The 15478-nt window shown below is 46.1% G+C and overlaps 1 protein-coding gene across 1 annotated transcript in view; it reads right to left on the bottom strand.

Annotated features, from left to right (window-relative positions):
• Positions 1-8595, bottom strand: part of crim1 (cysteine rich transmembrane BMP regulator 1 (chordin-like)) — a 327198-nt gene extending 318603 nt beyond the window's left edge. Inside the window, exon 1 of the mRNA XM_079527939.1 lies at positions 6125-8595. Coding sequence (XP_079384065.1) covers positions 6125-6497 — 373 coding nt within the window. The 5' untranslated portion in view covers positions 6498-8595. The remainder of the gene's footprint in view (positions 1-6124) is intronic.
• Positions 8596-15478: the final 6883 nt, after the last annotated feature.

Here is a 15478-nt window from a genome sequence, read left to right as displayed (position 1 = left end):
AGAAACAGAGAGAGAGAGAGATAGTGCTGCACTGTTGACTGCTAATGAGAGACAGAGAGAGAGAGAGAGGGGGGGGGGGGGTTAGGGGGAGAGGGGAGTTGCACCACTCAGTTCACACAGGTGTGATTTATTTTTTGAGTGGTGTAAACCACTCCTACGACTGGCTTTGTTAGTTTACGTGTCTGTCTGTCTGTGCTCAAAAAATCACACCTGTGTGAACTGAGTGTGTAAGGTATAGCCTTAGTTACGTAATGAAATCATGTCTGACGTAATGAAATCACACCCGGGTGAAACAATGTGCAGAAAAAATGAGCATGGTTGCTATGTTCACCCTGTTCACCCGGGTGTGATTTCAGTTACGTGTCTGAACAGGGTGAACATAGCAACCATGCTCATTTTTTCTGCACAAAAAAGCCAGTTGTAGGAGTGGTTTACACCACTCAAAAATGAGCATGGTTGCTACGGTCACCCAGTTCACCCAGGGTGTGATTTCATTACGTCAGACATTACGTCAGACCACAGCTGATCAGGCTATATAAGACCTTACACCACTCAGTTCACACGAGTGTGATTTTTCTTTTACGAATTTACAAAGAACAAAAAAAATATGGAGATACATTGGTTTCTACCGCACAGAAACGTCCCACTGTGACAACAAAAAACAATAGCTGATCTATACACGACATCACAATACATTGCAAATGTCCACAGAATAGGGACCATGCATATTGCTATGGGGATCAAGTGGTTAACAACAGTTTACTATTCAGGCGAGCACTCGGTACTCAGTATCCATCCAGAACCGTTAGAGGCGTTATAAATTGTCCCGGGCGCTAATTACGCTCATTTGACTGCACCGTTACCCTCCGAGGGAAAACATGAGGTGTGCTGCTGCTGCCAAATCACCCAAACCACAATTTGCTAGGAATCCTCTGTGGAGGCAGGTGTGGCAGCAGAAAGATAGAGGGGAAAGCAATTATGATTCAGTGAAATTAAATAATATGCACGACACATCCCACTTCCACTTGTGGTAATACTTTACCCTAAAGAAAAAAACAATGGAACGAAAAAAAAAAGAAAAAAAAAAATGCCGACAGCGGTGTCAGCATTTTCAGCATCCTTGCCGTGTCATGCCGTTGCATTGCTAAGAGGGTTCTCTTTTCTTTCTTTTTTTATTTAAACTAATCAGTCAAGGTCTGGCTGCTCTCTACCTTCGTTACAGCGTTACAAATGTAAACAACACACATTTCTCTGCTTGCGTGACAAGCCCATGACGTCTGACGCGTAGTGGTGGTGCGGTCATGTCAAATGTACAATACGTCTGAAAACGGTACGCCTTGAGAGATGCATCATCTCGTTTTCAAAGGAGTCCCCAAATAAATGGTAAATTTATATAGATTGTGCATTACATTCAACCATTCACACACACACATTCATACACCGATGGCAGCGGAAACCATGCAAGGCACCAACCTGCACATCGGGAGCAATTAGGGGTTCAGTGTCTTGCTCAAGGACACTTCGACACTAACTCTGGGGGAGCCCGGGTTCGAACTGGCAACCTTGCGGTTTCCATCCAGCCACTCTACCCCTGAGCCACCGCCGCCCCCCAAATACACACACACACGAATAAAAACATACAATACAACTACACACACACACGTACAACAACAATACAGTTTGCTTGCTCACCCCACCCCCCCCCCCCCAGCCATTTTTCAACAAATATGGAGAACAATGCAAATACAATGACCCGAATCAACATAAGAAAGCACAAACAGGTTGTTTCAAGATGTGAATAGTACAAACACACACACACACACACACACACACACACACACACACACACACACACACACACACACACACACACACACACACACACACACACACACACACACACACACACACACACACACACACACACACACACACACACACAACTAACACTGTGAACAATAAGCGTGCGTGCGTGCGTGTGTGTGTGTGTGTGTGTATCTGTGTGTGTGTGTGTGTCTGCGCATTGTTCCACACTTCCCACTCCATTAACTGTCGATGTAATAACGGTCTTCTACACGTATGAGTGCGTTCAGATATTTGGCCTGTGGATATTATGGCGCTGGTAACCTTGATTCTCATTGTGGATTCACAGAGCGTGGGACCTTCCCCCGTAGGCATGAATACTTTAGTGTTATACAGCGTTTCTCAACCTGAGGGCCGGGGGCCCCACCGGTGGACGTTTTGAGAACCACTGTTTCAGAACAGTGTGGTCCGGGGACCACCGGGTGGAGGGGGGGGGGGGGGGTGGACTGAGGTTAGGTTTAAGCCATTCAGGGCGGGAACCCCTTTTGGTGTTTAAGAATTATGTTAAACTTTTAGCTATTGAAAAATAGCAGATCTACAAGCTACGAGCTTGTAGGTCTGCTATTTTTTTTAAATCATGGCGCAACCCTTTTGAACATATTCTTTCAGAGCGAACATTTTTAACTCAAATCTTTGCTTCTGGGGGGGGGGGGGGGGGGGGGGGGTCCCTGGAACAACATATTTTCAGATGGGGGTCGGTGGCCAAATACATATATAATATTTGGGGGTCCTTGACATGAAAATGTTTTGAGAACAACTGACATAGAAACATGGATATTTCAAGAAAACTGTCAGGATTTAGAAGACATTTTGTAGAATCGTCCTCAGGGTCTAAATGGGTCAAACGGGAACTGTCAATCACAGCGACCACTGGCCAATCACAGCAGGGCTTTCCTAGAACGAGGCAACAGAATACCGTGAGGACCACTTAACATTAAGTGAAGATAAGGCAGAAAGTGGGTGAAGATGCACTTAACCCATTCTAGGCGGGAACCCCTTTTTGGTGTTTTAAGCTATATTTAAAACTTGAACTATTAAAAAATAGCAGATCTACAAGCTCGTAGCGCGGCACCGAGTGACGCGCTACGAGCTTGTAGGTCTGCTATTTTTGAAAAATCGTGAAAAATGTGGCGCAAACCATGGGATATTCTTTCAGAGAGACTTTTTTTTTTTTTTTAATGTTTTTTTTTGTGGCTTTCGCCTTTATTTTTTTATGGAGGGACAGACAGTAGGCCGACAGGAAATGGGGAGAGAGATGGGGGGGGGAAGACATGCGGTAAAGGCCGTCGGGATCGGGAGTCGAACCCGCGGCACACTGCCAGACTGGATTGCCAGCCAAGGTGCCTGGACCATTGAGCCATGGCCCAGGCCAGAGAGACCGATTTTAACTAAAATCTTTGCTTCTGGGGTTGCCCCTGGAACAACATATTTTGAGACAGGGGGGGGGGGGGGGGTCGGCGGCCAATTACATATAATTTTTGGAGTCCTTGACATTAAATATTGAGTGATATAGGCCTAGTAGAAACATAGGTATTTCAGAAAACTGTCAGGATTTAGAATACTTTTTTTTTTATTTCGACGTCGGGCCTAAATGGGTTAATCCATTGAGACCTGGAACGCATCCATGTCACGTTAGCGTTTAACCACATTAACCATTAACCCATTTTTGGGCGTGAACCCCTTTTGGTGTTTTAAACATTGTTATAATTTAGCTATTGAAAAATAGCAGATCTACAAGCTCATAGCGCGCCACCGAGTGGCGCGCTATGAACTTGTAGGTCTGCTATTTTTGAAAAATCGTTAAAATGTGCCTCAAATCTTTCCGAAAATTGTCATGATTTAGAAAACTTTTTTTTTTTTTTTTTTCGACGTCAGGCCTGAATGGGTTAAACCCCACATGGGGGGCTCTATGCTTTAGGGTATTTTCTGTGTTGTTGGGAAAGCTTCCACAAACAGTATAAAGTCGATATGCCGTTTTCTTGCTAAAGCTTTCCCCACAGTACGGACGGATGGATGCTGCTGTTTAACGAGGTTAGTTTACACTTTGATTGACAGATTGTGATGAGAGTAGGACTGGGAATTAAACTAGTGCTACACAATATTTAATAGAAAGAAAGATGGCGTTCTAAGATCCAGACACCTCCGCCAGCGGCTCCCAAACTTGTTCACATTAACCCATTTTGACCTGAGAATAATTCTACAAATGTCTTCTAAATCCTGACAGTTTTCTGAAAAACCCATGTTTCTATGTCAGTGGTTCTCACGGTCACCCCCAAGATTATCTGTAATTGGCCGCCGACCCCCATCTGACAATATATTGTTCCAGGGACCCCCCCCAGAAGCAAAGATTTGAGTTAAAAATGTTCGCTCTGAAAGAATATATATTCAAAGACTGGGGCCACATTTTCAAGATTCTTCAAAAATAGCAGACCTACAAGTTCATAGCGCGGCACTCGGTGCCGCGCTATGAGCTTGTAGATCTGCTATTTTTCAATAGCTAAACTATAATACAAACACCAAAAGGGGTTCCCGCCCAAAATGGGTTGAGGACCCCAAAATTGACACTAGTTTAGCCCGTGGACCCCCATTTGAAAAGATATGCCAGGGACTCCCATAAGAGAAGATTTTTTACGGCTCTAGCAGTGATTCTCAACCCGTTTAATTCCAAGGACCCCAGTTTGACATGCATATTAATCTACGGACGGACACCCATGCAATGGCATTTCTATCTCTGGGAGTACTCTGGACCCCAATTTATATTGTAAAATTAATGTTAATTTAACCATTCGTACACTCTCAGAGTTACAGACCCATAAGGGTCCATTTGGTTCCAAACTATCATTTAGCTGCTATGGGGACGCCCTGGAGCTCCCTCAAGGACCCCTGGGGATCCCCGGACGGACCCCACTTTGCGGGAAACACTGACCAACGTAATCTCAATTCCTACATTTGTGCAAGAATCGTGCAGCACTGTGGCTGTCCACTTTATTTTATTTATGTTTACTCTTATGTTTCTGCTACAATAGACAGACTTTGAGAGGTTTAAGTCGAGCACTTTGATGTTGTCTGTTTAAAGCCACAGTAGTTATGGCTCCAGGCGCCACATTTTCAATGTAGTTCAGCAACTACAGACCAAACCAAAGACAATAACATATTTTCATGGCAAAACATGAGATTGAGAGAATCGTGGAGCACAAAATGAAACGTAGGAGGTGATGATTGCGAACGCAGTGAGCATTTACTATGAGACCCAGCAGATCACGTCTGTGTGTCTGTGTGTGTGTGTGTGTGTCTGTGTGTGTGTCACGCTGTAACACCACCCGCCCACCACCAGAGGGCGCAGCTGTATCACACACAAAAACACACACACACACATGCACGCACGCACACACACACACACGCACGCACGCACGCACGCACGCACGCACGCACGCACGCACACACACAAAACACTTAACTTAAAAAAAAACTTAACTTAAAAAAAAAAACTTAAAAAGGAAAAACGCGCGCACACAAAAAAAACTTAAAAAAAAACTTAACTTAAAAAAAACTTAACTTAAAAAAAAAACGTAAAAAGGAAAAACGCACACAAAAAACTTAACTTAAAAAAAAACTTAACTTAAAAAAAAAACTTAAAAAGGAAAAACTTACACACACAAAACTTAACTTAAAAAAAAACTTAACTTAAAAAAAAAACTTAAAAAGGAAAAACGCACACACAAAAAACTTAACTTAAAAACAAACTTAACTTAAAAAAAAACTGAAACAAAAAACTTTAAAAAAAAAACCTAAAAAAGAAGCACGCACGCACGCACACATACACACACTAAAAAAAACTTGAAAAAACATTTAATTTAAAAAAACTTAACTTAAAAAAAACCTTAAAGTACGTAATTTATTCTAATTGTTGTTATTGCAATTTACGAGCTGCGTTCGCTTCCCGCGTTTGCGCGTCTTACTTGTACTGTATAGATAGATCAACGGAAGGTATTCAAGTACAGTGAGTGAGGGAGTGAAGTAGTAATACAAACGCTTGAATGAATGAGTGTGCGTGGATTGTTCACACACACACACACACACACACACACACACACACACACACACACACACACACACACACACACACACACACACACAGTCTCCCGCGTGGAAACTGGAAAGGGGAGATATTATACTTTTTGAGAGGCCAGGATGAGGTCGTGAGCAACTCTGACACACACACACACACCAAACAACGTCACTACTGACGGACTGTACTCACCTTCGCAGACTCCCACTTCGTACTGCGCGATGCTGTCGCCGTTGTCCAGCGGCCTGATGACGCACCGCAGCCCGCGGTCGCAGGTGCCGTGCAGCCCGAACACGCCCCCGCACGTCTCGTTCCTCTGCCGGGCGCACACCCGGCAGCAGCCGCAGATGCCCGGCACCGCGGAGCCCTTGCAGGCGCCCGCCGGCAGCTCCTCGCACTTGGACTGGTCGCAGGGCAGGCACAGCAGCGCGCTGCTCAGGCCGGAGGCGAACAGCAGGGCGAGGGACGCCGACAGGAGGAACCGGCGGGCCGGGGCGGCGGCACGATGCGGCGCCGGCCCGGAGGATGATGATGGCGACGACGAAGAGGACCAAGACAGTGGCATGATGATGATGGTGATGGACGAAGAGAGGAGAAGATGATGATGATGATCCGCACAGTTAATCCCCCGAAAAATATGTTCCAAAGTGCGAAGACCCAGGGAGAGGGGGTGAGGAGGGATTAAACCTTGGGTTCTGGCCCGGTACGGGTCACCGGCTGGTCTCCAGTGGGTCCCCACATGACAAGAGTATAAGAGAGGCTTACTTGTTTCAAACTGTGGGGAAAAAGTACCCCCCCTAAAAAAAGAGACACGCACGCGTACACACACAAGGTGTTTCAGCTGATCCGTGGAGAATACGACCCCAAGGCCTGTCTGACTGCCCCCGGGGGAGGAGAGGGGGGTCAGGGTCGGTCAGGTGCACCGGGGTCAAACTGCACCCCTGACAGATGGTCCGTTAATGGGTCCTGTACGCGCACGCACACGCACACGCACGCTCCTGTTATAGAGAGGATACCAGACTGCTTCCTTCCTGCAGTCCAAACTAACTGCGTTGTAGTTCCAAATGTCCAGAAGTAAAAACAAAAACAGAGTCCCAATCTCCCAACCTAGAAGAACCGCTGGTGGGTGTCAGCAGCGCGTACAGACAGCCATATGTATGCTGTGATGATGCCCGTCGGCTACAGATACAGAACGCTATGCATACAACATGGATGGGGGGGGGGACCACTGGGGAAATAAAGCCCACGAACTCCGTCTCGTTATCCCACGCACCGCTTCAGGCTGCCCGCGTGTCTAATCACACCCGACACGGCAAGTACACAGAATTAACGAGATAGAATCAGCCGTGTGTGTGTGTGTGTGTGTGTGTGTGTGTGTGTGTGTGTGTGTGTGTGTGTGTGTTAATCCTTCCTATGCTGCTGCTGCTGTGGTGTTGAAGTGTCAAAACTCAAACCACCTGCATGCAATGATGTCGTTGATTTATACGATAATAATTCAACTCCACCGCGAAAAGGACGAATGTTCCAGGAAAGGTCCAGGAGAATATGATTTGGCTTTATGAAGTAGTATTATTATTATTATGCCCACATGTCTTGCAGTGACATATGACTTCCGTTGGTTCCTTGACTGCAGTCTGTCCTCCTAAAAGCAGACTTCTTGTCTTGTATATAAAAAGTGAAGCGACATAAACAAGGTTCTGTCTGGAAGGCAGAGAGCAGAGGAGACAGACAGACGGTTACATAAACGTCAACAACTCTCTCAAATGTCAGGAAGAAATCGTTTTTAAACTTCTCGTCCACAGTCAGTCAGTAGTGGGCTGGCTGGCTGTCAGTTATGGCGGTCACCGTCCCCTCGGTCCGCGTGAGAAGAGAAGAATTATTGAAGAAGAAACCACCAGGAAAAGCATTCAAAAACAGTGTGGAAACTTTTCCTCCGCCCGGTGGCTCGGTGGGTCGGTCGGTTCTTTCCTCGCCGACTCTGCCCCTTCCTCCTCCCGCCTCCGTCAGGCAGCGGACTGGACGGAGGAATGTCGGTGTGTGTGTGTGTGTGCGTGTTCAAGAAGAAGTCCACACTCCGTCCGAACAAACGACACACGCTCTCAACAACACAACAACCACAGCAACACAAATATATATCTATAAAAATCCACCAATAAATCCCTCCTGAGTCCTTCTGACTGACTGACTGAGAAAAATCCAGGAGGAAATTAGCAAAAACAACAACGCACGGAAATCACTTCAGTTCTTCAGAAACAAAATCACGTCCGCAGACTTTTCCTCTTCCTCGTGCCGTCCCATTCCGTCCTGTCTGTCCTCCTCCTGTCCTCCTGTCCACCGTCCTGTCTGTCCTCCTCCTCCTCCTGCTGCCAAAATAATATGTCTGTCCCGTTGTTTTACGAGCGACGTCACTTTTTCTCTCCACTGTGTGTGTGTGTGTTGCTCGAGCCGCTGCCCTAGTGTGGACTGCTGCCGAGACGAGAGAGAGACAGGACTTTATTCTATTCTGACTGGTGCTCTCTCGCTCTCTCTCTCTCTCTCTCTCTCTCCACTTCCTTCCTTTCCTTGCGCGGAATGCGCGCGAGCCGTTCTGTCTGTGTATATACACACACACTACAGTCAGTCAGTGACACACACACGTACTGTACAGAGCAAGCAGCGCGCGCTGGCTACCTCTCTCTCTCTCTCTCTCTCTCCTGGCTCGAGCCGTGCGTGCGTGCGTGACCTCATAACGGGACCACGCCCACCGCCGAGGAAAACCCCGTGCTGCTATTGGACGGTGGCGCGCGAGGAGGGGGGGGGGGGGGGTGGGGGGGCAATGCAGCGGCTCGAGGGCGCAGGTGTGGAATGTAGGGAGAGAGAGGTATAGGCTAGGCGGAGGGAGAGAGAGAGAGAGAGAGAGAGAGAGAGAGAGAGAGAGAAAACAATTGAAGGTGTGTTACTGGATCATTAAACTAGTGGTTCTCAAACATTTTCATGTCAAGGACTCTGGCCGCTGACCAACCTCTGAAGGACTTTGTGCCAGAGCCCAGAGACCCCCATAATAGATTCATATTGCAGGCCTGACGTTGAAATAAATAAAAAAAAGTCTTCTGAAAGAATAATATATATACAAAGATTTGTGCCACATTTTCATGATTTTTCAAAAATAGCAGACATACAAGCTCGTAGCGCGCCACTCGGTGGCGCGCTATGAGCTTGTAGATCTGCTATTTTTCAATAGCTAATGTATAACATAATGCTTAGTTAAAACACCAAAAGTGGTTCCCATTCAGAATGGGTTAACGAATATTGTCCATTTGTATCGTGCTGCGTGCATATCGTATTAAAAAAAGTTAAAATGTATCGTTCTCACCCCTATTAAATTCAGAATTCACGTTCTTGTGATCTATATAGATCATAAAACATTATTCAGGAATGAAATAACTTATATAACATTAATTGAAGCATCATCATACCCGGAAGATATGATAAGATATTCAACGCCATGAACTGAGCGGCATAAGACTATACTTTCTGGCCTTGACAGCCCAGACATCCAAACAGAAAAGGCCGCAATCTGCATTCAAAGATGTTCCTAGAAGCTTTGTCATTGGTCGATTTACCTGTCTGCTTCCTGATTGGTTAGTCATTGCGACCGGGTTTTTTTTTCCGACCAATGACAAAGCTTCTAGGCCATCTTTGAATGCAGATAGTGGCCCCTAGATGTGTCACAGAGACTACTTTTTTGGGGGGAGCGTTCTACCCATTAGGGGGGGGCTGTCTACCAAAAAAAAGGGGAAAAAGGTCATTCAAATTTTGACATATTATTGCTTATAGCAGCTTCAAACCACGTTAAACAACATTAAACTCACTTTGCCACTCGATTTGCCACACACTGTATGCTCTGCCATAGAGCATGGTACGAATTACAGGCCTTCCTGTGCAGGAAACTGGGTTCAAATCCGGGATAGAAGAGGAAAGTTACATAGTGCAGCTTTAATATATACAGTAGCCTAAAATAAAATATATAAAGAGCGTCACAGTCTCGCCCCCTTTCATGACGACCAGAGACCCATTCATTTTCCTCATAGACTTTTCAAAAAGTATGTATTTAAAGACGTTTACACCGTGGACAAAGCCAACTGGGATCGTGACATGACAATGAACATGACAATAAATAATTTAAGACACTGAACACATGGCCTCCAGTGAGTCGGTCGGTGTGAGCTCGCCATCATTGTGTGAATGTGGGAAGTGAGGACGCTGGCGTTGACTGTTCACCGCTTCACCTCCCAATGTATGAATGAATGAACCATTGTAAAGCGCTTTGAGTACTTGGAAAAGGGCTATAAAAATGCAATTCATTATATCAATGTTTGTGTTACGCAATGTTTGAGTTTACACTACGACGTAAAATTGTCCATTCATTGTGTGTAGGAGGTGGACACACAAACACTAAAAGCTGGACATAGGAGGGGCTAGCCCCCCTCGAAAAAAAGAGTTTCCAGTGTCATAAATAAGAACTTGAAGTATATCGATACAAAGGCTGAAAGGCCTGCATTTGCATTCTAATGGGTGATCGAGGGCCGCGCTCTATACACACAACGGCCAATCCGCTGTCCACTAATAGTTCTCAGGTCTGGTTTTTGTCCTCAGTGTATGGATTTTGGCCATGCGGCAGAAATGGATTTGGACAGGCGTCCGCCTGTCCTCGCCTTATTGTAGATACGCCACTGCCACCCACCCAACCGCGGCCGGCAGCTCAATGGCTTTCAATAATAGCTTTGTTGATGTATACAATTAAAACAGGGCTTAAGATGTAGGCCTTGAATGGCTACACTGTTCCTCATTCTGTTCATGGGGACCCCTGGAACACCCCCGCAAGGTTTGGGGGTATGTGGTACCATGTGGTAATGACAGCTGCGGCTAATTCAATTAATATACGAAGGGGCGCTCAGTGGAGCACAAATCTCTGCCAGGAGGCATGGCCTCATGCCTCTCCCTCCCATCGCGGTGTCAGTGTGATGCATGTGGTGTTTGTTTTGGCTTTAGTGTGCGTGTATGAAAAAGGACGGAGGGGCGAAAGGTTTTGATAAAAATGTGCTGATCGTTAATGCCTTAATCCATCATGTTTAGCTTTTTGCAGACTGGGAACAACAGAACAGGGTGGATTTAGTAAACGACAGTGAGCGTCCCTCGTGTCTGTCCAAATCGCCACACAAATAATAGCACAGGGATCCAAAGGGAGGCGACCAGCACCATACAGGGATCCAAAGGGAGGCGACCAGCACCATACAGGGATCCAAAGGGAGGCGACCAGCAGCATACAGGGATCCAAAGGGAGGCGACCAGCAGCATACAGGGATCCAAAGGGAGGCGACCAGCAGCATACAGGGATCCAAAGGGAGGCGACCAGCAGCATACAGGGATCCAAAGGGAGGCGACCAGCAGCATACAGGGATCCAAAGGGAGGCGACCAGCAGCATACAGGGATCCAAAGGGAGGCGACCAGCAGCATACAGGGATCCAAAGGGAGGCGACCAGCAGCATACAGGGATCCAAAGGGAGGCGACCAGCAGCATACAGGGATCCAAAGGGAGGCGACCAGCAACATACAGGGATCCAAAGGGAGGCGACCAGCAGCATACAGGGATCCAAAGGGAGGCGACCAGCAGCATACAGGGATCCAAAGGGAGGCGACCAGCAGCATACAGGGATCCAAAGGGAGGCGACCAGCAGCATACAGGGATCCAAAGGGAGGCGACCAGCAGCATACAGGGATCCAAAGGGAGGCGACCAGCAGCATACAGGGATCCAAAGGGAGGCGACCAGCAGCATACAGGGATCCAAAGGGAGGCGACCAGCAGCATACAGGGATCCAAAGGGAGGCGACCAGCAGCATACAGGGATCCAAAGGGAGGCGACCAGCAGCATACTACATATTGCAACGTGCAATATTAACCAAACACAGTGGTTTTCAACCAGCTTGGTCCTTGATGGGGGTTCCAGGTGGTCAGCAGCTGAACGATGGACAGTTGGTAACCAAATGGACCCTTATAGATATTTAACTCTTGAGAGCGTAAAATGATACCAAATGGACCCTTATTTTTATTTAATTTTTTTAATTCTTTATTTTCAGCAACGCCCTGCACACAGAAACACACACACACACACACACACACACACACACACACACACACACACACACACACACACACACACACACACACACACACACACACACACACACACACACACACACACACACACACACACACACACACACTCAAACCTGGGAGCTGACCAGTACAACCACAGTCTTATACTGTTGGCCACTAAGCAGCTCCGGGGGGAGCAGTTGGGGGTTAAGTGCCTTGCTCAAGGGCACTTCAGCGGTGTTGGGTGAGTGATGAAAATCACTTCCCCACCCAGACTTTTCCTGCCCGTCCGGGGAATCAAACCGGCAACCTTTCGGCAACAAGGGCGCTCCTCCTCTAACCCTTAGGCCACCGCTGCCCCCTAAAATATGGGTCCATTTGGTTTAATTTTTACGCTCTCAAGAGTTAAATTATTGGTAAACATCTGCTTTACTTATACTCTACAGCTGGTCTGCGGACCAGCTGCTGCTGGTCGAGCCTACGACCAGCGAGAGAAGCAGGGGTGACCGTGCCTTTGCGGCTGCATGTGGGGCCCCAGGCTGTGGAACGCACTGCCCTTCACCATCAGATCTGCCCAGTCGATCAGAGTTTTTAAATCCCTACTCAAAACCCACCTGTTCTCCCTTGCTTTTAATTGCACTTGAGTTCCTCTGTTCATTTTTATTGTTGCTCTTCATGTCAATGTAAATGGTAAATGGTGCATTTATATAGCGCCTTTATCCAAGGCGCTTTACATAGATTGTGCGACCTGCTCTACCTCCTGAGCCACAGTCGACCAATGTATGTTATTGTTTTTATTTCTTGCCTTTGATGTCCATGTTTTGGGTCCGAGAGGCTAAATGTCATCAAATGGTGGTCCGTGGCTCAAATTCAGAATATATAATGGGCCTTGACATATATGAAAAGGGTGCAAAACCACTGCAATAGCACATTCAAGATCTACAAAGAAGATATTCAATACGACAAAGGTCTGTAGGTCAGTCATAAGCTACATGATAACATCTATAACTGTTGTGTGTGTTCAGTTGTTGTCGTTGCTGTATATATTGTTGCCGTCAGGCAGAATCTCCATATTCTAACTTGTATTTCTTCATAAATGAACACCCTACTTTATAATGATATATGATTTCACGTATTACCTATAGGGAGCAAGCAGGGATGGAGCAGCAGACAGGGATATAGCAGACAGGGATATAGCAGACAGGGATATAGAGCTTCGACTCGACAAAGCACAGCTGGCATTTAGGATCTAGCAGAGCCTTAGATATAGACAGAGTTACGCAAACTGCGTTCACTTCATGGGGCTTCAGTCCACTGGCGGCTCTCCTACATAGACTACGCATTGAGCGTGGGGACAACCAACTGGGACAAGTCCTGGACCGGAAGCAGGCAGAAATACCTAGACTCAGGCAACAGCCCAGCTTTAATGATCTTAAATCCCTTTATTTTAAATTGTTTTGTAGTAATAGTACAACATAAACATTAAAGAGACTTTAGTTGTTACTGTACAATACTTTAAAACAGTTGTCATGTTGCACACATGCTTAAAATAGCTCTCGTTTTGGCGCCAAAAAAAACAAACATTTTTTTTTTTTTAACTCTGTCCCAACTCTGTCTGCCCAGTGTCCCCCCAGTGTCCCCCCAGTGCCTCCCCAGTGCCTCCCCAGTACCTCCCCAGTGTCTCCCTAGTGCCAGTGTCCCGCCAGTGCCTCCACAGAGACTCCCCAGTGTCCCCACAGTGCCTCCCCAATGGACCCCCAGTGCCTCCACCGTGTCCCCACTGTCCCCCCAGTGTCTCCTCAATTTTTGGGACAAAGTAAAAAAAAAAAAAAAAAAAGTGAGACGGAGAGCTCTGGTGGACGCCCTACGCCCCTCGACGGGGTAAACAGGATTCAGGCCCTCTGGTGGACGCCCTACGCCCCTCGACGGGGTAAACAGAGCTCTGGTGGACGCCCTACGCCCCTCGACGGGGTAAACAGGATTCAGGCCTGACGTCGAAATAAAAAAAAACGTTTGCTCTGAAAGAATATATATTCAAAGATTTGTGCCGCATTTTTACGATTTTTCAAAAATAGTAGACCTACAAGCTCGTAGCGTAGATCGTAGCTTGTAGATCTGCTATTTTTCAATAGCTAAAGTATAACATAATGCTTAGTTAGAACACCAAAAGGGGTTCCCGCCCAGAATGGGTTAAGTCAAGTTATAATGATACTGCAGCGTCCCACAATAGCATCAAAAGTAGCAGATCCACAAGCTCGAAACACGACACGAAGCGACGCATTTTGAGCTACAGATGAGCTACAGACTTCTGCTGTTTTTGAATCCTGAAAAGTAACAGTTTTGGACATAATGGGGTTTCCACGCGACAGAGACCATGTGTACACACAGTGTATTGATATATTTGAGTTAATTTCCTTAGACTACCGTCTTCATAATTACTATTATTACTTATGTGCTGCTGCAATGTCTGAAGAAGCAGAACAGAAAGAAGTTTTACTGATCATGTACAGTATACCTGTAGGTATGGAAGTACTGTAAGATGTAACAATAAAGATTAAAGGTCAATCTCAATCCTTGACCTGAGCATTATCATCTGACCTTTTCCCCCAAAATTGGCTCAAACATGGGTATATGCATTCTACTACACTGCCACTAACATGTGGAATGACCTACTGTCCTACTGTAACAAAAGACAAAACTAACCTACAGTAAAATAAGTCCTGTCCCGTGGGGGCAGAGGGTTATACTGTACAATGGGAAACAAGAAAGTACTAGTCATTATATACAGCTTGCAACAGAAACTCAGGGAAAAATAAATTACCTTACGGACAGTTTAGAGTAGACATTTCCATTTTTTTCCCCTTCTTTTTATTAAGAATTGCACCGTATTGTGCACTACAGTTATCATCTGAATCAATATGTGAGCTTTTCTTCTAACAAACATGTCATGATTCGATAACTGAGCCAATTATAGACGATTTTGACAACAAAACCACAATGTACTCTTCATCATCATCATCATCATCATCAGCAGCATTTGGTCCATTTGGTTCCATTTGTACACTCTCAGAGTTAAATTAACATTGATTTTACAATATGAATTGGGGGTCCCAGAGAGAGAAATGCCATTAAATGGGGGTCCGTAGACTATACTATAACTGGGGTTGAGAATCACTGCTAGAGCCGTAAAAATCTCCACTTATGGGGGTCCCTGGCATATATTTTCTAATGGGGGTCTGTGGGGCTAATTAGTGTCAATTTGGGGGTCCTTGGCATGGAAAGGGTTTGTGAACCCCTGGAGTAGGGCATAAGCTTGGATATCTGTGATAATTGGCAGAGTCAGCAGAGCATGTTGAGGAGAGACTCTCTGTCTCCCTGAACTGAGACAGAAAACTTTTAAAAGTCTTTG

This window comes from Electrona antarctica, assembly GCF_951216825.1.
Source record: "Electrona antarctica genome assembly, chromosome: 18".
NCBI lineage: Eukaryota > Metazoa > Chordata > Actinopteri > Myctophiformes > Myctophidae > Electrona > Electrona antarctica.
This window is presented reverse-complemented; position numbering and strand designations above follow the sequence as displayed.